Below are 26898 nucleotides of genomic sequence, written 5' to 3' on the forward strand. Positions count from 1 at the left end.
TTAAGTGTAATAGTTATTGGGAAGTGGGATTTTATGTTCAGACTTACAAAAAGCAGAAGGTAAAAGCAAAGAAAATTATTAAAAATGAATATCAACTAAGATAACTGAAGAAAACAGAATAGTGAAGCAGAATATTTACCATTCATGAATTTGTCTATCAGAGGATTAAATGAGATAAATCCCAGTTGCAATGGAGAGTCCAAGGGTTAACAGGCCCGCTCAGGAGCAAATGGGCCCCTTTGAGCCACAGGGTCTAGATTCTGTGCCCTCCCAAGGCCAAGGTTCAGAGCAAGGAGTTCTTTAAGGTTCATTCCCTCAGAATAGAAAACCAGAGCCTCAGGGTAGAAAACCCTTCAGTTATCACTCCTGTGTATCTTTAGATTTGTTGAAAGGGCTCCAATTAACTCTGGGTAGCTTTTGCTGATTTTCCCTGCAGCCCTGTTAACATGCAAAGCTGCATCCCAGAGAGACAGGACTGGCGTTTCCCCTCAAACTGAGGACTGCTCAGAAACTGACTTCACAATTTGATTTGAAATTATTTCAAGAATGAATGGATTCAAGACTTCGCACATATACGAATTATTTTTTCTGTAAGGTGTTTAAACATGTAAACTTAATTATCAGCATAATTACTACAGCACCTGGCATCAAGTGTTACAGATATAATTTGTGTATACAAAATATTTTCTCAATTTTATTGTTGCATTACATTGAGCTAAAGTCTAGGGGTTATATTGCTTCTTCGGGTAAAATGATAAATCATAGTAATATTATTTACTATTTGCTATAGTTTGGCAAATGAATCAATAATGATAAGAATAATCTTCCAGATGACCCACATATATCTACATTTATGTAAAGAAAAAGACAATTTATAACACAAATAATAATATAGCTTTTGCCACTAAAATTGTTTCAGTCTTTACATACAATGGACTTAATTTTTTTTACCTGAATGAAGTGGGTTTCATACTGAAAATCTGTCTCTAATTTTTGCCTCTTTTACATGGCTACTGTAATAATTAGTGACTCTCAATTCTACTGGTCATAAGGTGATTCTCAGATTACTTATAAAATGCAGATTTGGGGGTCACTCACACATGATTCTGTACATCTGGGCTAGTATTTAGCAACTTGCATTTTACCTAATGCTCCAATTGTATTTTTGGAAGGTTTATGAACCACATATTGAAAGACACTAGTGTAGAGGAGTGGTCAGCTTAGACTGGAATACTTTCACCTGCTAGGCTTGCAACTATCCCTGCTTTATTCCTGCTTCTGGTTCTAACTGTGTTAGCTTTGCTGCCAGAAAAATGCCAAGGCAAGTGAAGAAAGAGAGGCAGTGTCAGTAGGACCCCTGAACCCCAGTAGGACTCCTGAACTTCTGAAAGGTCCCAGAAGAAAGGAAGTAAGAATTGGGGATCTTGATAACATGGATTCTGATTCACTAGGTCTGGGAATATGGTGTTAGATTCTGCATTTCCAACCAGCCCCCTCCCACTCTGTCATGCCCCATATAGAAAGGCAAGGAGCTCACTATTTGTATGGGAAATGGAAAAAAACAACAACAACAAAGAAAAAACAATAAAATAAAACAAAACCTAACTCTCAATTACAAGATGCCCCTTAGGTTCATATAAAAGTGAGAGCAGTATAATTCAATGTAGGAATTATCATTGTAATGTCTTGGTAGAGCCTTGCCTGCATGCATTTAAGTTACAAACATTCAACTACATATTTTGGAAATGGGTAAGGGATGGAGGAAAAAGTAAAAAAGCAAAAATTAAACAAAACAAAAACCTATAAAAATAGTGTCGTAGGCAAAGGATGCTATCCAGTACGGAAAATGTCAACATCTGTTAGCTGGAAAGAATGTTTGAATAATTTTAGGGTTTCCCAATCATTGACAAAGAAGTGATACTCATTGTTTGGGTGTCTACAAAAAGAATGAAGACTTCAGAGCCCTGAAGAATCATTGATTTCTGAAGAGTTAGAGGCATACACAAAACCAAATGTACTACACTTTATGGGCCATATAAAGGGTTGTCAAGGGAACTTTAAATCACGTTATTTTTGCCTTATGCCTGATTTTGGAACTTAAACTCAGCTATGCAGAGTATCATCAATAAGATTAAATTAAATTAAAATGCTACTCTGTATATGTATGTAAATGTGTATGTTATGTACATTCATATATAAATATGCTCTCTCTATATATATGTATTCTCTCTCTATATATGTAACCATACTTACCTGAGAAGTCTGCAGAGAAATGACTGTAATTCAACGCCGTGAAATTTTTTTTTCTATTCAACTGAAAGTTCTTACTCCACAGTTTCTAAAACTGCCTATGGTACTCTCTGTGCACCCATGCTATTTCTTCAATAGACAATAAGCTCCTGGAGGACAAGTTTCATGTTTTATATTTATTTTAAGCCTCGTTCACTACCTTGCTCAAGGTAGGTGATTAATATACTTGTCTTAAAAGAATGAATGAAGGAATCTTTCAATTAGCAAATGTAGCTTTCTGCTACTAACCCCATAGTTAACCTAATGTTAATATTTTTTTGTGCTGAGTTGGACTGAGTATTGAACTACTAGTCCTTACTAAAGTCTCCTCAGTCTTTTATCAATAGTTCTTTAATTTTATAGAAGAATGCACAGAGCTATCACAACTTAAATGTATATTTGGAACTTAATACACATTTCCCAATAGAAAAAAATATGTTGGCAAGGTGAGACTAATAAATAACTAATAAAGACTAATTCCAAAACTTAGACCTCAGAATAGAACCCAACCACTACATATTTGAAATGAAATATAATGGAAGCCAATACTGCTGCAATGCTGATAATTATAAAGAACAGAAAATACTCATTTATTTAAAAAAGTGATCTACCATGTTCCATGCTAGTGCTAGGCCCTATCTTTGTAACATGATTTTTATAACACTAAAATATAGCCCAAGCTCTCTCTCTGAAGTATAAGATTATGTAGACAATGAAAGTTTTATAGGGAAAACCTAATAGAGATGGGTTTATCATTTTTAATTCATTATTTCACTTGAGATACTGAGAACCTAAAATAATAGCGATGAAGTTTTCTCTCACTGGTAATAGGTGTCCACAGTAAGTCAATGCAGAGGCGGGATGTTCATAGGCGAGACCCACACACTTCAACTTTTTGCTGTGTCATCCTTATGGACAAGGCTTCTACCTCATAGTTCAAGATGACTGCTTGAGCTCCTGCCATCCAGTCTGATTTTCACCCAGCAGGAAGAAATAATGGTTAAAGAATACTCACATTCATTTTAAAGACATATTTTAGAAGTTGTTCCTCCACCTCTGGTTATCTTGCGTGGCCAGAACTTAGTCACATGTCTGTACCTAGCTTCAGGGAATGTTGAAAAATGCTGTCTTTATTCCAAGTAGCCACTTGCCCAGGTAAAAAGTGCTTTTATTTTACTGAGGAAAAGGAGTATAATACATAATAAGGAGCAATTAGTAATCTTTGCCACAATAGGAAATCGTCAGAAGTAAATAAAAAGTAATTCTTTTTGTTGGTGTTATTAAAGATAAAAGCCAGTTTTTATAGTAGACCATAAATTAATATTCCAATATTTGTAGTTTATTACAAACTTTTTTTTTTTTTAATTTGAGATGGAATCTTGCTCTGTTGCCGAGGCTGGAGTGCATTGGCACCATCTCAGCTCACTGCAACCTGCGCCGCCCGGGTTCAAGCAATTCTCCTGTCTCAGCTTCCCAAGTAGCTGGGACTACAGGTGCATGCCACCACATCTGTTTTTTGTTTTTTGTTTTTTTTTGTTTTTGTTTTTGTTTTTTGTATTTTTAGTAGAGATGGGATTTCACTATATTGATCAGGCTGATCTCAAACTCCTGACCTCAGGTGATCCACCTACTTCAGCCTCCCAAAGTGCTGGCATTACAGGCTACAAAATATTTCTTTAAATTAAATCTTGAAAGAAACTGGTCTGAAAAAATTCACAGGACGAAAATATGGCCTATGACATAAATAGTAAAAATAGAAATGATGTAATGTTCCTGCTTAGCTAATGTAGAAAGATTTCATTAGGTAATGCAGTGTTGATGAGTTAATAGCTTTGTCTAACTCTCCTGAATACATAATGTGCCTGAACTACTGGTACATTGTGAAATCTTCAGAGAGAGTTTTTTTTAAAAAAAAAAAAAAAGTTTTTCATTTTATTTTATGCAATGAGAATTGACACCAAAGGATTTGCATTTCTTTCTGGTAACATGTTGAGCCGTAGTTAAAAATGATGAAAATATATAACTTTTGTTCTACAGTGATAATCAACTAGGCATGTCCACAATGCTTATAAACATTCAATACAAATACTTCAAGGTTATCAATCATAGTTGATGAAGAAGAAGAATGCACAGCCAGACTTTTCTGTTTTCTACCTTTTATGATCATTTTATATTTGTGTTATATTTGGAACAAATTAAAAGGGTTATATGTATAATAAACAAAGGTCCAATATTGAACCCAATCTCTCTCTCTCTCACACACACACACACACAAATGCACACATAGAATTTCTTATAAATCAGTCATTTTTGTAAAGGAATATTATAGGCATACAAACTTGCTCATTTTGGAGGACAAGACTTCTAATTTCTGTTTGTAGGCAATAGGTGTCAGTAATAAATTTGAACCTCTTAACACATTTTAAGGTGCATTTTAAATAAGATATTTTATAGTAAAAAGTGTGCTATTATTGTTTTTAATTGCCATTTTTCAACACTTTTCTTGTTTGTGGAACTGGAGCTTAGGTCAAATGGGAGGAGTAATGATCTTGGGGTCAGAATACAGGTTCTAATATTGGCTCTACTGCTTTTTAGCTGTCTGGACTTGAGCACCATACAGTACACTCTCTCCAATAGCAGCCTCCTCTGTACAATGGGATAACAATATCAGAGGCTTGTAGCAGGGGACCTTGGACACTGATCATAAGGGATGGCTTTCATTTCTCTTTCTTTTCTTTTCCTCTTTTCTCCTTGCCTGTCTCTCTGCTTAGTCAGGTCCAGTGTTTTCTTGAAGAGTTTCAATAATTTCAGTGTGAGACCTTTAGGTAAGGTAAAGAGTTAACACAAGCACGTGGCTTCAAACTTATTGGCAAATTAGAATAAAAATGACAAAGACTCTGTAGTTCTTCCCACAAAGGCATTGATTAAAAATTTGAGGTTAGATGTAAGCCTGCTGAGAGAATCTTAACTGGATAATACTTTGAGGTCAATTAAAATCACTGTTTAAACCATCCTCTAAGACTGGGATTAGGCCACATATTTTATAAAGAAATAAAGAATAATTTTTTTCCTGTTTGTAAGAATCAACATCTGCATAGTCTTTGATAGGTATATGATATTCTATGCTCTCTACCAAAAGTTTTAAACAAGGTCAAAAAACCCATTTGAAGGAAATTAAATGTAAGAAAAATTAGTTTTGAAGTTTCCAAGGGATTACCTTAGGTTTGGGTTAAGTGTATTTATTGTTCCACCTTTTGGGTAAAATGCAAATTGCCTTTCCCTTTGTAAATATTAGAAGTCCTTATTTTTATTGAAAATATTATCCAAAAACAATAACAAATCCCACCCTCCTGGGCTAAGAACCAGAGGAGAAGCATCCTGGATATGTTTCCAGATCTCTATTAGATCGTTAAGTTTTCATCCATATTTAACAAATGTCATTATTCAGTTTCATGGGATCACTGTGTCAAAATGTCTGTGTTAGAACTTTAATTTATTTTCAGAGGTTCCTTTAAGTGGGCAGGAAGCATGGCATATTGGATTGATTACTCTCTTTAATCCATCCACTGGGTTGGTTTGGGATGTATACTTAAAAATTAGATTTTATCAGCACTGCAGCGGGATCCTCAGCCAGAAGTCTCTTCTTCTGCCCTCCTTCCCCTGGCCAGTTTTCTTTTGAAAAGTGGGCTCTTCCATTATGTCTCCAGGTAGCAGTAGCAGCTCTGCCTGTGTGGCATCCCTTACCAGATGGCCCTCTTAATAAATGTCTTGCTCTTGCCCACCCTCACTTTCTTGATCCAAATGTGAAATGCCAGCAAATAAATAAGAGCATTGTACTCTGATGAGTTCTCTTGAGATGGGGGAAAACCCTGGGGAGAGGAAGCTAGAAACAGCTTTTCTGTTTGCTGTGACTGCTCCTAATTACTGGTCAGTAGTAGAAGATATCATTTAGATGCAGTAGAATATAAAGATAAAGAAAAAAAAATGAGAGATAAATTCTCCATGTTATCCCAAATGCCTTTGCTAACGTGGAAATACTCCTGGATTGTTGGAGTCCATTTGAAATATTGTGCGTGATCCTTACAAGGGGACCCCTGACTTTGGACTCAGGGTAGACAGTTGCTGCGTGCAGATTTCACCGCCAGACTAAAAGTGCAACGGAAATGAGTGGGTGATGAGAGCAGAGCAGCCAGTTCTTTAATTGAATTAAAAGCTGGGTGACATCAATGCAGACACCTGTCCAATTACAGACAGGCCAAGGTGTTTACCATTGCTGTACAAGCGATTCGAAGATGACAGAAATCTTTCCGCCCACAGATTAACATAATGAAGGAGAGCAGATTACAGTGGATGCCGGCCAAACACCTTGGTTGGCAGCTGGGGGTGGGGTGGGGGAGGGAGGAGGAGTCTGCTGAAGTATGTAAGTAGAAACGGAGTCCTTTTTTCTTCTCTGAAATATGCTCGGCTTTAAAAAGGATCCATTTTGCTTTGTGTCTTAGGCTCGGTTTCCAGGCAGAGCATTTATACTTGTCTGCATTTAGTCAGAGGAGTTAATCATAAAGTTTCAACGTGAAAGCAGACTCCTCTGTTGTTTTGCTGCTTCTCAGCATACGGTGTCCCATTAGAGGTGCAAAAGCTTGCAGAGCTGGTGTCAGCTCCACAATGATTTTGTCTTAGGTCGTCAGGCTGCCTCCAATTATTAATCTTTTTCTTTGGCTCCTTTGAAACTTGAGGTTAAAGCAAAGGAAAGAGAGTGTTGGAGATAATAATGTATCAGTCAAAAGAAACAATGTCTGTCACTTTGCTTGTTCCCTGGAAGGGGCGTGGTGGGAGTCAGGCTCTCCTATAGTGAGAGAAATAGCCGAGTGGAGCTAACAGTCTGCAAAATCTTAATTTTCAGTCACCCGTCAAGTGCTCACTTTTGGTAAAACATACTAATAGCTGCTGGGATAGAGGATAAGGAAAGCAGTAAAAGGCTATGCCCTCTGTGTTCAAGGAATTCCCAAATCACTGTGAAGGACTTCTAAGTCGCAAGTTCTCTAGGCCAATGCTCTTCCCCTCTGTTAAGTGGAAACCCTGAGAGCACAGAGTTTGGAGCCATATGCAGTAGGCCTCTTAACCTTCCTACGGTGATGAGTTTCCTTCCCTTAAATCAAGTCCCTGCCCCCTGATCTTTCAGCTTGGGCTTTCTGCACCCACTGTGGCCCACAGGACTTCAATTCAAAGGGAATCTACTTACTTGACTTCAAACTCCCTTGGTGTGGCATGTCAGGATTTCTCAATGTTAGGCATTAATGCAAAATGCATTATCGCTTAGCAGTGAGAGTTATGGTCCTGCTGGTGCCAATGATCTTAATCCGGATACCCACGCTCCTGTGTTTCATGGGATACTAACACTTTTAAGACATCAATAATGCTTACTTTATGCTTATTGAATGTTTCTTCAGCTTGCCCTCTTCCATTACCTAGAGGGACTAGCAGGTTTCCTGACATGATTGGGACCATTTTCTGATTTCACAGAGTTTGTGGCTGAAAGGGAGTTTGCGAGGTCATCTGGCCTGCCTTGTAATAGGGACACTCTCAAAAAAAAAAAAAAAAAAAAAAAGACTTCTCTGGGATGTGTCCCAAACAAAGACATTCACAACCAAACCAATTTTAAAGTTCTCCCTTTCAGGATATACTTCTTCAGTATAAAAACCCCAAGTGTCACAAGTGTCATAAAAGGCAACTACCGCATTTTCTATTTTTGGGCTTTCTGTCTAGGATTCCTTTAGATATGTCAATTCTATATTTCCCAGTATTCTTTTTAATATAATACCAAAATATATATTTAAATTAAATTTAGGCTTCCTATTATCTTGAACTGGTAAGTCTGAATCTTATAAATGTCATTGTCCACTTGGCCTGTATGCAAACATTCTTCTTTATGTATCAATCTGTTACTGTAAGAGTTCTTCTAGTTCCAATATTTTCTTATGTTAGAAACCTTGTAAAAATCAGTTATATTCTATAGCACCTTTTCCAGACGCATATAGCGGAAACATTGATAAATGCTTTTTGATGATGATATATCTTCAGAGTAACACTGTATTTTCCAGAGAGTACCTAATCTAAGTAGTACCCTGACACTTAAAGCAAAGCCATTAGGCTAACCACTCAATGATCTCAAAGGATATATCCACAATCTACATAGTCTTGGAGAGAATATGTTACTCTCTTTCTTTGGCCATGGCACAACTTTTCAACTGGAATCCATCCTGGTAAACACTACTTACTGAGAATCAAAGGAGATAAACCACGTGTCTCCAACAATAAAATGACCTTGTCTTGATTCCAAGTGAATGAAGACCACATGTTTGACCAGCCCCTTGCCCTTGCATAACCCTTAATTTTAACCTGACAGGAGGAGAAAGCACAGTGAACCATTATAGTGTTCTTCTTCCTGAAGTAGGTAATTCTAACTTGCCTTTAAGGAAAATTATCAGATGGTTTGACAAACTTTGTCTCTGACACACAGCATGATGAACAAGATTCCCTACTGGAAATAGAAAAGAAATGGCACTCCAGCCTTAGAAAATGCAGCACATTTTTTGAAAGTGTGATTTACAAGCCATCTAAAACCTTCCATCTTGGATCCAAAGTTGGCAAGAACCAAAACATCAGCTTTCTTCTTTTTCTTTCTTTCTTTCTTTCTTTCTTTTTTTTTTTTTTTCTCTGTTTTCTATTTTTCAGCTCTCATTTCTCAGGGCTTATTATTGTTTCACCGGGCTTGAAATGGGAAATGTGAGCACTTTGATAAATGGCTTGAAAGATGATCTAGTTTCTCTCCAGCATCTTTCTTTAAGAGTCTCAGGGTTTTTTCTATGAAATACAATACAATTTGGTAAAGATCTCTACCAAATCAAAGCTGAAGAAAGCAAGTTTGCTGAGATGAGCAGTGCTTGCTTTTAAGGTCCTTAAAATATGGAGTGGCTAAAATTAATAAAAGACTCTCACTATACACATGTTATACACAACTTAACTCCTTTAGTGAAGACAAGAAACATTAAATAAAACACTAAAGATCACTTAGTGAGTTGTGAACTCAGGATCTGGTTTGATACAATCCCTCTGAAAGTCTATAGAATACCCTTCCTGATAACTTGATGTAGCAATTAAAATTTCAACATTGCACTCTAGTTATGATTTGGAAAGAAATGTCTTAGTATAAGGAATTTTATAAAGCCAGGCTGTAAAATTGCACAATCATAGAGCTGCTTTTATGTTTCTCCATGATAATACTTCCTGAATGTACAACACATCTTCATGCTAATGATTTCAGATAACCAACCTGTATATCAGCATTCTTTCTTTTTGGGCATGGTGTTCCTATGCCTCAGCTGAAGCATGCTCATCTATGAAGGGTGCTGCTTTTCACATATGCCCCATAGGTTAAGTGATGATAAAGGGAAACTAGCCTCATATTTCAACATGCTTTTCTTATTGACATTAGGATTAAAAGTCTTATTCTCTGGGGGCTGATTCATTTCTTGTTAGCGTGGCGTTATACTAATTCAGCCGTGCAAGTCATCTTATTTAGAATCTTACGGTAGTTTCCAACTTGGCAATAGGAAAGACATGGCAAATGCCAAAGATTTGCTAAAGATAGAATGGCTAAAACACATTTTATGATGATACTTTAGTTTTGAGCCTGGAATTTGGGGATCGTGGTGGAGGCATTACAAAATGGAAAAATGAAGCTTACATAATTATTTAGAATGTTGATTCTTGGTTGGGGCACGTTGAGTATGAAATACCAGTGAGACATCAAGGTGTGGATACATGGCCTGCAGATAGAAACCCAGAACCAGGGCTTGGGAGAGATGTGAAGTCTGTAGATACAAATGTGATCACTGAAAGATAAGGCTTAATAAGCTAGCAAAGGCGAGTGTTTAGAAAAAGAAAGAAGCTTGACAACAACCCAACCTTGAGAAACAAAAGCTATTTAAGAGACTGTGAGAGGAACATGAGTCAGTAAAGGAAACAAAGGAGTTCTCAGTAGTTTAGGAGAACAACTAAAAAGTTCAATGTCACAGAAGGAAGTTGAGGGAGGATAAGGACTGAGGAAGGGCTATTTGATTTGGTATTTAAGGGATCACTGCTGATCTTTAAAAGATACAAAGCGTCGGCCAGGCACAGTGGCTCACGCCTGTAATCCCAGCACTTTGGGAGGCCGAGGCGGGCGGATCACGAGGTCAGGAGATCGAGGCCATCCTGGCTAACACGGTGAAACCCCATCTCTACTAAAAATACAAAAAAATTAGCCGGGCGTGGTGGCGGGTGCCTGCAGTCCCAGCTACTGTGGAGGCTGAGGCAGGAGAATGGCTCCAACCCGGGAGGCAGAGCTTGCAGTGAGCCGAGATGGCGCCACAGCACTCCAGCCTGGGCAACTGAGCGAGACTCTGTCTCAAAAAAAAAAAAAAAAGAAAGAAAGAAAAAGATACAAATCGTCTAGTAGCATGTAGAGGCAGAAATTGAGTTGCAATGGTAGCCTAAATTGGAATGGCATAGCTCTGCACTAGAGCTCTTGACTGGCAATACTCCATGTTAAGTATTCTAAAGTCCTGAACTTGTTCAGTCCTAAAACTAACCCTTTGAGGTAAGTACTATATTATCCCCATCTCACATGTGAGGCCTGCAAGGCCTTTCCTTCAAGACCGAGATTATTATTATCTGTTTACAGACAAGGAAACTAAGGCACAGAAGTCTGAACAACTTGCCCACGTACATATGGCCAATCGGCAGCAGATTTGGCATTTGGAGCCAGCAATCTGGCCTGAGCATCGGTGCCCTTTCCCCACTACTCCATTATGAAGATGTGCATGTGATAATGTTAGCTTGCTTTTAAGCCATTTGGTGGAAGAAGAAATAACTTCTTAAAAGAAAGTAAACTCAGAACGTGGGTCATGATCTGGGAGATTTAACAGGAAATGACAATCGCAGGGGCAGGAATGAGAGAAAGCAGGAGGTTCTGACACGAGAGGGTTTTGAAATTAGAGCTGAATTTGGCATGAGATGGTCACACATGTGTGTATATTAGTTCGTTGGCTTGCTGTCTTCTTTGGCCATGAGCTAAGATGACGGTGCCAAGTGGATGAATATTTTCATGTAGAAGCATGGCAGACAGGATTCAGTAGCCCACGGAGATGCCTGGGTCGTTGCTGGAATGAAGACTTAGAGACAGCCCTAGGGACTAAGGGCAAGTGGGAGGTGTCAAAGCAAACAACTGGTCTTTGCTCCATCCTGGCTTGTTGATCTTTTAATTCTTTAAATTTTCTACTGGGGAGGGAAATTATGGAAACATGTATATTAAAATTTGTGTTTGAATGATGAAAGCTGTCATCAAAATTGGCACCTTAAAGCAGTAATGTATTCTCTGAGCGATTGAAGGTTTCATCAATAAAGAGACACCACGAGTGGGGCCATCTTTTTATAAAAATAGTGATAATCTATGTGGTTAGGATTAAAGATTGCTCTGAAAAACGTCTTTGCAGAAAAACAGTGGTGAGCAAAAGCACAAGTTATATTTTGGATTTTTTTTAATTCACAGGATTAACTAAATAAGGAGTCTCTGCCTTGCTTATGAACACTAGTAAACAAAATGTGTTTTCATTTCTACACATACTTTTAATTGCTGAACAAATCTCATATATCTACCAGCAAGCCATGTTAATTCAATACTTCCATGTGTAACACTTCCATTTAAGACAGGTGTCTTAATTAAATAAACTAATAATTTTGCAAGTAGAAGTACAAAAGCATAATTATCTAATTTGCTAATTGTTCAACTATGTTAATTTGCATACTTGTTAGCTACAACATAAACAAATGGTTTGTATATGTATGGCCTACTGTTAAAATAATGAAGCCACTCTTGGGAGTAGCATTTTTAAAGTGTGTTAATAGGTGCCCTATAAAAAGGACTCCTTAGTTAAATACGGTTGAAAAATGCTAGGTTAAAGAAAATTCAATAGTTTTGTTTCCGCAGGAGGTCTAGGGTCCTGGAATGAGATAATATATATCTTAGCTGTTGGAAACACTGTGCTCTGCCTCACGAACTATATGTGGAACCCCCTCCCCATTTTAATGGGAGAAACATCAGATGCTGTTTGAGAGCTGTTTTAACAATAAGTTGGTCTCACAATTTTTTCTCATGCGTCCTTCCATTCAACAATCAGCAGAAAGGGAGGAAAATGACTGAAAGAGGAATATGTTTTTGATTTCTGTCTCTGGTCTCTTTGTTTTTGCTCTCTCTCTTATAGACACACACACAGATATACACACAATGCTCTTTATTGATGCTTATGGTAAACATGCAACCCTCTTTTGTCCCTTTTTATTATAGGCATATTGACAGGCTTGCTACCCTTCAAAAACTATGCAGTAACCCTAACTGCTTGCACTTTGGCTGGTTGTACTGAGAGCTCACATGCATTGAACATCTCTACTCCACAAGAAGGTAAAGTAATTTCAAAGGTCTTGACTTCCACATTTCAGTCATGAATAATAAAATAGGAGAAGAGCTAAATGCTACAAGGCCATTTGCTGGCAAACCCCAACCTAATTTGATGACAAAGTGCATTGCCAGGCCATAATTGCTCCATTTTTTGGGGGGGTGCGAAAATGAATCAAACTCCATACCCTTTAATGACATGCATCTTTAATAGCTGTAATGCAGATTAATGGGCTTTTTAATTGCTGTTACATTGTTCATGCAAGAGCCTTGTCATTAATATGAAGCATCTGAAAGATTAATGAAAGCTTCCTCATTTTACTATGGCTCAGAAGTAAATCTAGAGACAGTCTGACTAAAAAGAATTGATTGTATGGCACAGTATGAAATTGAGAATCAAACGGTTGATTTCCATGGTCTTTTTTAACTGCTAAACAGCAGCACAGGCAACAATTATTTCAGTATGATGAAACCTCCAAATGCCAATTGAGGCATTATTAATCACTGCTTAGTTCCTTCCGACTTAAGTCTCACTTCTGTTGTACTTGGAACTTACAAACTGTTGGCATAAATTAAGGTTTCAGAAAGCATATGTTAAGAAGGCAGTGAGAAAGAGAAAATATTTTAGCACGCCAAAGTGAAAGCTTTGCTCAAGCATCAGAATGCATCACTTCAAGAAATAACAGCTCTCAAAACATTTGAAGCATTGTTACTTCATATTTCTCTATTCTGGATAAGAGGAATTGTACATTTCTTATACTGTCTAGTTGAAAAGTTCTTTAGGAGATTTAAACGCTTGATCTTTAGGGAAAAAGAGTCAGCCAGTCTTTCTCTCTCTCTCTTTCCCAGTATCTATATATTCCCCCCTTCCTCTTTTAAACCCTTTACCAAGCACCACTTGCACTGAAGATATGTAACAGAAAGGAAGACATGGACCCATAGGATGAAACCAGGACAGGATAAATGACTTTGTAAAATCCTTCTTGTGACCCTTTATATGCTGTATTTTTTACCTAAACCATTCAGACTCCCCTCACCTGAACTATGCTGTCAGTGACCCAGCCTCAGCATTTTCTCCATCTGGTCTACTGGTAATAGCACTGTTTTTGTTGTATCATTGCATCTGCTGAGGACATGATTATCATCCCCTCTTACAAGGACTTTGACCAGCCTCAGTATGGGACAAATGGCCCTATGTTGCATTATTTTCTCTGTATCCACTAAATCCTTTGTCCAGGGTTTACCTGGTACCGTTCATACCAATTTCAAGCTAAGCCCCAGAGAGATCCCTGCTCTTGTTTAGTTTATATTTCCTTTTTTATTTTTAAAGACACTCCCAAACTTCTAAATATCCACAAAGTAATTCTGAATTTACTAAATGATAGAGAGGTTTAGGAAAATTTTTAAAAAATGTTTAGTTCTTAGGACCCCCAATTCATTGACAACTATATAAAATAAACAGCTCTTTTTAAAAAAATATGCACGAAAGTTTTCATATGTAATTGACTAATTTGGTTATGCAAGCTCTGGCAATTCTTATCATTACATATAGGTTTTTAAAAATTTATATTATGAACCACATTCACCAGCATTACTCATCTCAGATCACAAGCTCCATGAGGCTAGGGGACTCTATCTGCTTAATTTGCTTTAATAGGTACAGTCCCACATAGAGATTATGGGTTAATAGTACTTTTGGTGGAGTAACACAAGCATCAGTCAAGTGAACTAGTGTAAGTACTCCTCATCCATCATTGACACAAATTCTCGTAAATGTGGGACAGTTATTTAACACTGTTCCTAAAGCAATTACTGACAAGCTGCCCACGAATCGGGAATATTTCCATGCATGGGATTTCAGGTTTATTCCATGATTTATTGGTTTGGGTCTGAAAAGTTTGAATTAGAAAAGTAAACTAAAATTAGACTCTATAAATCTTTTCTTCCACAGCCCCACAAGAGGTTCAGCCACCAGTAGCCAAATCCCTTCCCAGTTCTTTGCTGCTCTCCTGGAACCCACCCAAAAAGGCAAATGGTATTATAACTCAGTACTGTTTATACATGGATGGGAGGCTGATCTATTCAGGCAGTGAGGAGAACTACACAGTCACAGGTAAGACCTCTAGAGTTATCAGTGAATTGTTATAGTCTATATTCAAATATAAACATACATATAGTTGGCTCTCGATATTCAGGGGTTCCATATCTGCAAATTTAATCAAGAATGCTTAGGAAATATGTGAAAAAAGATAACAACAGAACAATTAAAAATAATATAAATTCTAAAAACATAGTATAACAAATATTTACATAGCATTTACATTGTATTAGGTATTCTAAGGAATCTAGAGATGATTTAAAGTATACAGGAGGATGTGGATAGCCTATATGCAAATAATACACCACATTGTAACGGGGACTTGAGCATCCATGAATTTTGGTATCAGTAGAGGGTCCTGGAACCAATCTCTCATTGATATTGAGGAGTGACTGCACACACACACACACACACACACACACACACACACCAGATAAATAGAGTCTATAGTTATCTGAAAATGTGTTTTTGAAATTGGGTTGCTTATTTTTATCTCCTGTTAATCACTCCAATTGTATGATCTTGAAGGTCATATTAGATTCATGGTGAAACTGAAGCTAAAAAAATGGAAAAGTGCTCATGTTACCTCCCTCCACCCAGGGCTGTCCTACTGCGTGTTCTCTTCTATAGAGCCCACCACCCCTTACCTAAATCCTTCTAGCAATTACCTTTGCTCAGATGCAGAGGAGGCCTGGAAATGCACAAATGTGCTAAGCACAAAGAGCTCAGCACATGACTTCTCTGACTTCAGCAGACCACAAGGATTGAAATTGGGAGCCAGTGTTTTCCCAATCAGGCTCACAGTGTCCAGTTGGATCAATGACATCATCAAATAAATTCCTCTCTCATATGAGCTATTAGAGTGGTGCAAAAGTAGTTGTGGTTTTTGCCATTGAAATTAATTACTTCTGTACCACACGAATACTTTAAAATCCTCACTAATGTGTAATAGTCTTAAGACTCAGAAGTGTGACTCAGTGTGGTTTGAATTTTAGATCTGAGAGGAAACATACATAGTATATCTGCCCATATCATATTATAAAGTGTGATGATACTGAAATAAAATGAAGTAAATTGTTGAAAAACTTTCTAAATACAGAAGACTTGCATTATGTGTGCTGCCTGTACTGTGTTTATATTTGTATTATACTTATAGTGGTTTTGTATTTCATATTATTTTATATACTGTATGTGACTCTCATGTGAGACATTATTAATCAAATGTTGATTGATGAAAAAACCAAGGCCTAGAGATATTAACTTCTTCATAAAGGTCATAACAAGTTCGAGTCAGAGGTAGGATGAATTATTTATGTATTCACTAACTCACATTAATGCCAGGTACTGAGGTTGTAATAGGGAACTGGCCAGACACTGTCCCTCTTCTCTTGGTGCTCACAGCTTCATGGGGGCACATGTAGATGCTGGAGCAAGTCGTGTGGACAGGGCTGTGTATTCATCCAGTTGCGTTCTCAGGTTTACATTTTTTTGGCCCCCCTCTAGTCTGAGAACCTTAAAAGGACAAGAACAATTACTTTTATATTTTATTCATAATTGGATAGAATTCCATAATATTTATTCTACAACATAGGTATTATTTTACACCCCAATTTTACAAGTGAAGAAACTGAGGCAAAGAAGGATTAAGTAACCCAAGGTCACACAGCTTGAGTCGGAGGCTTTGGTACTAACCCAAGCATTCCGGCTGTGTTGAAGAATGTGGTCTTAAAAACAAGTGTTTTAACTTGTCTTAGTTTCTGAATTTGTAAAATGGTGTTAATTACATTTTCCAGTATTTTAAAGAGAATTAGAACTATATATAAAATATATAACATGTCATTAGCAATTGGTAAAGAGAAGTTATAATTGTTATCTCCTGTACAACACAGAGTTCATTGTAAAAACTGAATAGGTTAATATTACTCCAACAGTATCTTATGGCATGATTTTAACTAAAAATTATAAACCACAGAAGTTATTTCAGAAAAAATTAAATCACACCATGGAAGGAACTTTACATATATTACATCTTTGAACCTTTACATATATTACATTTTTACATATATTACATCTTTGATGTAATATATTAATAATTAACATACAAAGCACTTCTGTGACCAAGAGGTAACATTGCATGTAATGGGATATCATAACTTTTAGAACCAGAATAGACAGGTCCTCTGAGAATCCTTTTGCTCCCCACGTGTGACACAGGTATGCCCCGTATGCTTACTGATTACCTTTATATTACATCGCTGCTTTTTGTTTGTGTCATCTTGAATAGGACTGTTTGTTTGTTCATTGGTTTGCCCTGCTGAACCATAATGATCATTAAGGACACAACTATATTTGTTTTTTTCATTACTGCATCTCTTGGACCTATCACAGAGTGGGAATGGAATAAAAAGTGTTAAAGGAGTGAAAGAATGAAGTCAGATGATTCCTGGGAATAAAAACAAGAAGATAGCAAAGGGGAACTGATGGAGGATAGGATTAGGGTAGGAATAAGGCAATAGAGAAGAGAGAAAAATGGAAAAGATACAGCCAGGGGAAGAGAAACTAAGACCCCTTCCATGCGCCTAAACGAAAGCTGTATCAGTCCACAGGGAAGTGGTGCAGCTAATGGCAGGTCTCAAACTGTGGGCCTTGACTCTTTCCAAAATGTACAGAACTCCATATGAGGTTACACTGGACAAAACCGGAAAAAGGGCAGTGTAGGGAGAGGAGGAAGAATTCACATCAATTTCTAATACCACCTGCAAAATGACACTGAATTATGTATTTTGTTTGTTTGAATTATCAAGAACGCCATGTGACTATAGGCCCTGAAGAAAGATTGTGGTAAATGGCACCATAGTGTATTATTACAATAGAAGCCCCAAATATAAAGAAAGTGAAATATTTTTAAAGTGCCTACATCCATGTTTTCTTGCTACAGTGGTAATAGATTGATTCTTCAATGGTTTTCAATCTTTATGTAATATTTTAAAGAATATATCTCCAATACTACCCATAGCATTTTTTTTTCTGCTGTAGCTTTCTTGGCATTTCATAAGCCACTATGTTCCTTGTTGCTTTCATCCCCAAATAGTTTAAGATATGAAGCATATTGGGACTGCAATGCTGGTCAAGGAGGGGAAATAAACTGAGAAAGTTAATATGGGGTTCAAAGATGCACATGATTATTCTAACTTTATAGCTAGAAAAACTGAGACCTAGATGGGTTAAGAAACTCTAGTCAGTAATCAGAGGAACTAATTCAAATGTAGATCTGTCTGGCCCCAAATCCTCTGCTTTTAATTTCTATACATTCTGCTTGTTGCTCATATTTTATTTTCCCTTGCCAGAACTCTAAAAGAAAGACCCCAGAACACCTGTATTAGTCTGCTAGGGCTGCCATGTCAAAATAACAAAACTGGGTGACTTTAATAGAAACGTATTTCTCACAGTCTGGAGGCTGAAAGTCCGAGACCAAGATGTCGGCAAGCTTGATTTATCCTGAGTCTCTTTCCGTGGCTTGCAGATAGTGGCCTCCTCACTGTAGGTGCACATGGCCTTTCTTTCAGGTGACTTCATCCTTGGTATTTTTTCCTCTTCCTCTGAGGATGCCAGTCCTATTGGATGAGGTTCCCACTCTTATGACCACAGATTTTATATCAGTGATATGGACTAAGTTCAGGTCATTTATATTTTTAAAGTTTAGACTCTCAGAGAAGACTAAATAGGAAAGGGACTCTGTCTGTCTGAAGTCAGCAAGGGAGAAGGCTGTGGAGAAACTGATCTAGCCATTGGGGTGGGCTTTAGCTTCTATGGGCACTTTAAGTCTACACCATAACATGTATCTATCTACAATGCTATTGGTACTTACTGCTTGTCTTTGTGTCAGGGTATTTGTGACATAGTATCTTTTCCACACTGAGTGGCTTGTGGGTAGAACTTCTATTCATGATGTCTGATGGTTTCAATAATAGTGTCAGTTTAGGTCTACTAAAGTGGATCTGTATAGAGCTGAAATGTCTCTTCATAGAGAAACTGAGAAGTGGAAGACAGAGTTTACTAGATAGGGAAAATAATTGATAATATATTTAATTATAAAAGTGATAAATTCTTACAGAAGATAATTTAAAACATGCAGACAAGTAATACCTGAGAATCCTGTCATATAGAAACTCATAATATTTGATGGAATTCCTTCTACTACTTTATTCATATTAACAAAATTGAGCTATAACCTATGTATGATATTGAATATTTACATATTCCCTTATTGTATTATGACTATATCCTATCATTAAACATTTTTGTAAAAATATTTTGAAATGTTTTGAATAACATTATATTCCATCTCATATAGCATATAATGGATATTTATTAATGCATTTAACCATTTGAGCAATAGTATCTAATCTATCTCTATTTTAAATATCTTGACATAGATATTCTTATACATAAATCTTTATTTGCTAGGTTCCTAGAAGAATAGCTAAATCAAAGGTAATGAACATTTACAGAATGTTTGATATAGTTTGTCACATTATTCCAGGAAAGTTGTCAGCAGTGAATTTTATATTCTTAAATATTTGATTATTTTACCCAAAAAAGTTATTTTATTTTAATTTACATTTTAAAGTACTAGTTACAGTGAATACTTTTCTGAATAATTATTAACCTTTTATATTTTCCTTTCATTCATCTAATCACATTCTTGATGAGCAAAAATTTAATTGGGGTAAGGAATAATTCTGAGACTTCTCCACGAGCTATCCTGTTTTTTCTGGTTACAATCACCCACACTGTTTAAAATGTTTTACCCTCTACAATATCAGAAACTTCCCTACTAACTTGGTTTAATGTCCCCTCCTAAATATTCAAAGTGTCAACAATTTTTTTCTCACTCCTACTTCATTTACTTGTAGTTTCCCTTTAGGTTTCCATATAGAATCGACATTCTTCCCGTAGGGTTTGCCAGTGGATCTTGCTGCCATGGTGGGCACAAGCAAAGTAAATGCATTTCAATTCAGAAGCCACTTAGCATCCAGGTGACTTGGATTTTTTTTCTTCTTTTTCTTAAATATGAAGCATTAAAAGTCAAAGGCATTGCTGCACCTTGAGTTAGTACAAAATTTATTTTAAAATGCATACAGTTCAAATTTTTTACCTTGCTTAGGCCATAAGCTAGTAGTATGGTGGGTCAGTTCTGACACTGAAAAATGAATCCAGTTAGAGAACCTCCCGAAGGCTGTTGATGTTTGCTATAATAAATAGCACACACTTTAAGTCAAACTTTTTCATTCTGTATTCAAAGGTAATGGATTTTTCGTAACCATAGTAACCTTGGTGTATTTCTGGATAAATACGTGAGGTACATACATTCTAGTTTTATTTTTGAATATAAACTACCACATTATATATTACTAATAATATGAAAAATAGGATGTAGGTTAGTATAATGACAGCTTAAACTAGTATGCATTTTTCTTCTGCAAAAAATAAATATTTATCAAAAGTATAGGTTCAATTAATTTTTCTCCCAGTTTTGTGGTATTCTGGTGGTGCCATTTATCTTTTTTTTGCAAGATCTCCATTAATCTCTTATTTCTGTCCCATAACAGATTTTTAAGAATTTTGAGGTAAGAACAATTGTACTTTAAAGCTTATGATTAAAAACATAATCGAAAGATTGAAGGACCTATATTGATATCACTAGCAGAGCTATTGTGGGCCACTTAAGATGTGTGTATACAGTACATTCCCAAACAAGTAGACAAAAGAAATCCTTCATGAGACTGTTCAACATACCAGGATTGTTTCAAAGTTCAGGCTGGACAGCACCTGATTGATGATGACTATCCAGACTGTAGCCACAGATTATTCTTATTTTAAACGAGCACCCTACCAGAAACTGGCCGTTTTTAAGAAGTTTATAAGATGTTTCCAAAAAGCCTACAAACTTTTTAGAAACAAAAATAGCAAGATGGTGCTAATCAGGACAAGTCTCCACCAAACCCGGCAAGGAGGTTTATGCGAGTTGTGCTTCCTAGTTAGAAAATACTATCTGAATTGCTTTTGGTTAAGCCAACCTAAGCCATTGCTGTGGATAATGACTAGAACTCCGAAAGAGGAAAGGTTAATAGGGACATTATAGAAAAATAGCAACTATCTCACCCCAAGCCATAACTCATGTGTGTTTTCAAATGTATCATCTGATAAATCTACATAGTCATCTTATAGTTAAATAAGAGTGACTGATATCTAGAACCATAGATAGTGTCTTCCCACTGCTGTTCCATCAGGACCTGGATTTATATCACTAAGACTGAGGCAGTAAGATATAGATAATAGCAGTGTAATGAGTGTGTGCATGCATGTGTGTGTGTGTGTGTGTGTGTGTGTGTGTGTGTGTAATTGAGAGACAGAAAAATAGAGAGAGGGTAGAAAGGCAGATGTGGGCAGGGGGAAAGAGGGAGGAAAAGTGGATGAATTCTGGTAAAATCATATGGGCAGTAATTATTTATGTCTAACCAACTAAAAGTGCTAAAACTTTTTTTTTTGGTCTTATTTGCCAAGGTCAAAGAGAACTATGTGTAAATAGCAAAATAGAAATGCTCATCTGAAACTTTCCAAACACTTAAGTCTTACGATGAGAAATTTATTGACAAAGAAGCTGTATTGCTTATGGCACAATAAAAACACATTTAAAGGTTAGGCACTTCTATCTGAACGTTATAAGGAACCTTATCAGCACTCTACAAATTTGAGCTAAATTATACTCATTCACACCAATGGCTTACAAAAGGTCTTTTCTTAGCAAAATAGAATTTTACTTTAACCTAGATATTTTCTTTATTTTGCATATTTAAATATCACATTGCAGTACATTGAAATAACTCCTCTTACATAAAAATACTATTACCTAAAGGAATGCTGTTAACACACCTGTGTTCTATTACAAGCTCTAATATTAATAAAGCAGAGCATGTGAGGATTTCCAGGTAAGACGATGGTCTCATCCATGAGTCACCATGCCACTCTATTACAAACGAGGTCATACCATGTTTCCCTTTGATGTCTCAGTCATATAGTATTAAATTGTACAAAGTCTGAGAAAGTTTAAGGACACGAAGGAACAAAAGTCAAGCTATGCAATAAGTAGAGCCTTCAAAGCCAAATTACTAAGCTACTAACTCTGTGACCAGAGACTCCAGAATAGTTGTTCAAGGTTGTTCTATATACCAGATCTTTCGGTTAATGAACAGTGGATGCTGTACTCTCAAGAGTCTTATTCATCGAGCAACAAAGGGTCAAATGAAATGAAATAACTTGTACAGAATGTTTGAATATCAGTTGTGGTTAGCTGTAAACAATACAACCTAAGTGTCGTTCTTCCATTAAGGTGCTTCTATAATGCACCCGTATGTGAAGAAATAAAATATGTTTAAATTTACATTTTAAGACACGTACCCAAATATTATATGATCTGTTAACCTAATTAAGGAATATTATGTTCATAAATGATAGGGAAAGATTCTATGCTTAAAGGGATTTTAGAAGAATCATGGGAATAATATTCAGTTAGAAAAGCAATGGAGTTAAATGCTGGAAAGATAATGGAATATGTCCTTCAGTTGAAAGTGTTACAAATAGAGGTGTCCTATTATTTTCAGCATTTTGAGAGTTGCTATGATCTTTTATGTATGTTTTAAAGTGCTTAAATTGAGTTATAAATTAATACAGAAAAGTGGACACATCTTAAGGGTACAGCTTGACGGATATTTACAAAGGAAACACATTTATGGAATCTGTACCCAAAACAAGAAACAGAACATTGTCAGCACCCTGTAAAGCTCCTCATTTTGTGGCCTCAAATCTTGACTCAGGTGATTGCTTTCCTGAGTGTTGACACCGTAAACTGATTTTGCTAATTTTGTACTCAATATAAATAGAATAAGAAAGTGGAGGGGGGGGGCCTTCAAAAAGCTTATGGAAAATGCATATTATGAAAAATGCGAGGATTTCAATTTTTTCCACCAAAATAAACTCATACTAACTTGTTATAACATTCCTGAACCAGATCTAGTTTGAGGTGGTAAGAAAGATAAGACATCAGTCTGAAACAAGCCCCTACCAGGGCAACGTGAATTCAGTAAAATTGAAGCAAGGACAAATATCAAATTTCTGGTGAAGCTTGCATAGAGGAATAGTGAAATCACTGATGTTTTACAAAAAGTTTTTGAGGACAATGCCCCAAAGAGATCGGCAGTTTACAAGTGGATAACTCATTTTCCTTAAAGGACAAGGAACAAGACAGTATTAAAGATGAAGCCTGCAGTGGCAGACCATCCACATCAATTTAGAAGGGAAAATATTCATTTTGTCTGTTTCCTAATTGAGGAAGACAAACAATTAACAAACAACCAACATCATACACATCTCAATTGGTTCACTTTGTACAACTCTGACTGAAAAATTAAAGTTGAGGACGTTAAACTTAGCAACCTAACACAGGAACGGAAAACCAAATACCACATGTTCTCACTTATAAGTGAGAGCTAAATGATGAGACTCATGGACACATAAAGGGGAACTACACATACTGGGGCTTTTCAGAGGGTGGAGGGTAGCAGGAGGGAGAGGATTAGGAAAAAAAACCTAATGGGTACTAGACTTAATACCTGGGTGATGAAATAATCTGTACAACAAACCCCCATGACACAAGGTTACCTATGTAACAAGCCTGCCCTTGTACCCCTAAACTTAAAATAAAAGTTAAAAAAAAGTTGAGTGAACTTTCTACTTAGTGGGTGCCAAAACTGTTGCACCCAGATCAGCTACAGACAAGAGTAGAGCTTTCAATGGAAATTTTAAACAGGTGGAATCAATATCCTGAAACATTTTATCAAATAATTGTAATAGGAGTTGAAATATGGCTTTACCAGTACAATCCTGAAAACAAAGAACAATCAAAGCAATGGCTACTAAGAGGTGGAAGTGGTTCACTCAAAGCAAAATTGGACCAGTCAAGAGCAAAGGTCATGGCAAAAGTTTTTTGGGGATGCTTGAGGCGTTTTGCTTGTTGGTTTTCTGGAGGACCAAAAAACAATAACATCTGCTAATGATGACAGTGTTTTGAGAATGTTAGCCAAAGCTTTAGCATTAAAATGCCCAGGACAGCTTCACTAGAGTCCTTCTTCACCGTGATGATGCCCCTGCTCATTCCTCTCATTGAACATGAGAAATTGTATGACAGTTTTCACGGAAAATCATTAGGATCTTACAGTTCTGATTTGGTTCCTTCTGACTTCTTTTCGTTTCCTAATCTTAAAAAAATCTTTAAAGAGCACCCATTTTTCTTCAGTTAATAATGTAAAAAAGACTGCATTGACATGTTTAAATTCCCAGAACAGTCAGTTATTCAGAGATGGACTAAGTGGCTGGTATCATCACTTACAACAATGTCTTGACCTTGATTGAGCTTATGTTGAGAAACAAAGTTATATTTTTATTTTTTAATTCCATTTTCCATGAAATTTTTGTAGTTCCCTTATATGTTCTCTTTTGTCACTGTCTTTTTTTTAGAGATATAGGAGGGAGAGTAAATCAGTGCAACAATTTTTTGTGTTCCTGTACCTACATTCAGAACCCTCTGATCTACAGGCAATTGCTAAGATGTTGTTAGTTGTTAAATTCCTGTTTTCCAGAAAGCCATTGGAAAATTTGCAAACTGAAACATCTACCTCTTTCTCCAAGTTCAGATCTAGAAAATAATTATAGAAATGCTTCATCTGTGCAATTAGAATTTAGCACATGAAGTCACTGACCCGTGTACACTAGCAACAAACAAACCATATAAACCATTCTGAGTTTCCAACAATGTAAAGTTGTGTGACCATAAAGTTTATGATGCTGTAGAAAAATATTTAATTTGGAAAGATAACAACAAATATTTTACACATATTTGAGTCTAATTCGTTAAAATATATGTGTATATACATAGATATATATACATGGATGTGTACATATACACATATAGGTATGTCCCCATATGGATATATACCAAAATACTAATAGTGATTATCTCTTAATAATGGGAGTCTGGTATTGCTTTTTTTCTTTTCCTTGAGAGTCTTTCAATCTTTTAAATTCTCTACAGTTTGGATATTAGAAGTCAGATTCTTTTTGTAATGTTATTCCCAATTTTAATATATGTGATAAAATTGATAGAAAGGAAAGACATTTTGGGAACCTGACTACACTTAACCATTAATACTTATCTCTAGTTTTCCCTAGTCTTCACCTTATATTTAATCAGGTTGATCGTCTTACTAATTTCCTTCTAGCCAATACCATAGATGACCTCTAGCACTATCTACCACCATCAAAACGTTATGTATATTTGATGATCTACCTCAATTCCCCCACATCTTCATTTGATTCATAGACTCTTCCATATCAAATTCCTACACATTTGTCATTTGGACACATTCTATCTTGCAATATTGACTTATTTTAAAAGGAGTAAATTTTGATTAAAAATAAGAATGTAAGTGCATTGGGTACAGTTATTATGCCATTATTTATTTTCAAAATTTCTGTAATATCTCACATAGGAATAAGGACCCAACTGGCATCCAACAAACTCACTGAATTGAGTTGAATGAATTAAGTTGAAAAAACACTGAGACTCAGTAAATTAATATTTTAGAGAAAATAACAATAAATACCAATGCATAATTTGGATATAATTAACATGCTAAACTTGGTAAACAATTTTATTGAGGTAGGCTATTCCTGTAGCTTAGGATTTTTCATTTAATCATCCAATATATAGCAAATATATACAAATATTTGTTGTTCAATTATGTGTTTTAGCTTGCTAAGACTATTGTAGCAAAGTAACACAAACTAGATGGCTTAAACAACAGAAATTGACTGTCTCACACTTCTAGAGACAGGGAGTCCCAGATCAAGATATTGGCAAGACTAGTTTCTTCTGAAGGCTATGAGGAGGAATCTGTTTCATCCCTCTCTCCTTGTTTTGGTTGTTTGCTGGCGATATTTGGCATTTCTTGATTGTATATGAATCATCCCAATCTCTGCCATCATCTTCACATAATGTTTTCCGTGTGTGCTTATCTGTGTACAAATTTCTCCTTTTTATAAGGACACTAGTCGTATTGGATTTGGGCCCACCTTGTTGAGCTCGTCTGAGCTAATTACAACTGCAGTTCTAGAGGCTAGGACTTCAACATATGAATTTTGGGGAGAACACAATTCAACCTGTAACTCTAGTGCTGTGCATTTGATGCTGTGATTAATAACATTCTAAAACTTTCCTGAAATACCTAAAACATATTAGAGAATTTAAGGTGTGTGTTCACAATCAGTTTTAAGATGGATATGGCCCATGACAGTAATGAAAATATTTAGAAAAGGTGATAATCAATTCCATCTGGAATGCTCCCAGCCTTACTTTTTGCATCTTCACAATCACATCTCTTACTTCCCTGGCTTGCTTTCTTTGATTCTTTATAGGAGTGATTAGTTTCCTAGTGCTGCTTAATACAATACCCAAAATGGGATGCCTTAACACAATAGAAATGTATTCTTTTGAAGTTTGAGAGGCTAGAAGTTTGAAATGAAGGTATCAGTAGGCCCATTGTCTCTCTGAAAACTGTAGGGGAGAATCCTTCCTTGCCTATCCCGCCCTCCAGTGGTTTCTGGCAGTCAGTGGTATTCTGACAGTCAGTGGTTTCTGGCAGGTGTCTGTCAGTCAGTGGTATCCTGGCAGTCAGTGGCTTGCAGTTGCATCACCCCAATCTCTGCTTGTATCATTACATAGTGTTTTCCCTTCTTCTAAAGTTCTCTCCTCCTCTAAGGATAACAGTCATATTCAATTTAGGGCTCCCTGTCTTTCAGTATGACCTCAACTTAACTTCATGACATCTGCAAATACCTTATTTTCAAATAAGGTGACATTCACATGTACAGGGAGTTAAAACATGGAGATACCTTTTGGGAG

The 26898-nt window shown here is 36.4% G+C and overlaps 1 protein-coding gene across 1 annotated transcript in view; it reads left to right on the forward strand.

Annotated features, from left to right (window-relative positions):
* Positions 1-26898, forward strand: part of USH2A (usherin) — a 798713-nt gene that overhangs the window by 361086 nt on the left and 410729 nt on the right. Inside the window, exons 30-31 of the mRNA XM_016938662.4 lie at positions 12674-12787; positions 14733-14894. Coding sequence (XP_016794151.3) covers positions 12674-12787; positions 14733-14894 — 276 coding nt within the window. The remainder of the gene's footprint in view (positions 1-12673; positions 12788-14732; positions 14895-26898) is intronic.

The sequence above is a fragment of the Pan troglodytes genome, chromosome 1, assembly GCF_028858775.2.
Source record: "Pan troglodytes isolate AG18354 chromosome 1, NHGRI_mPanTro3-v2.0_pri, whole genome shotgun sequence".
Classification (NCBI taxonomy): Eukaryota; Metazoa; Chordata; class Mammalia; order Primates; family Hominidae; genus Pan; species Pan troglodytes.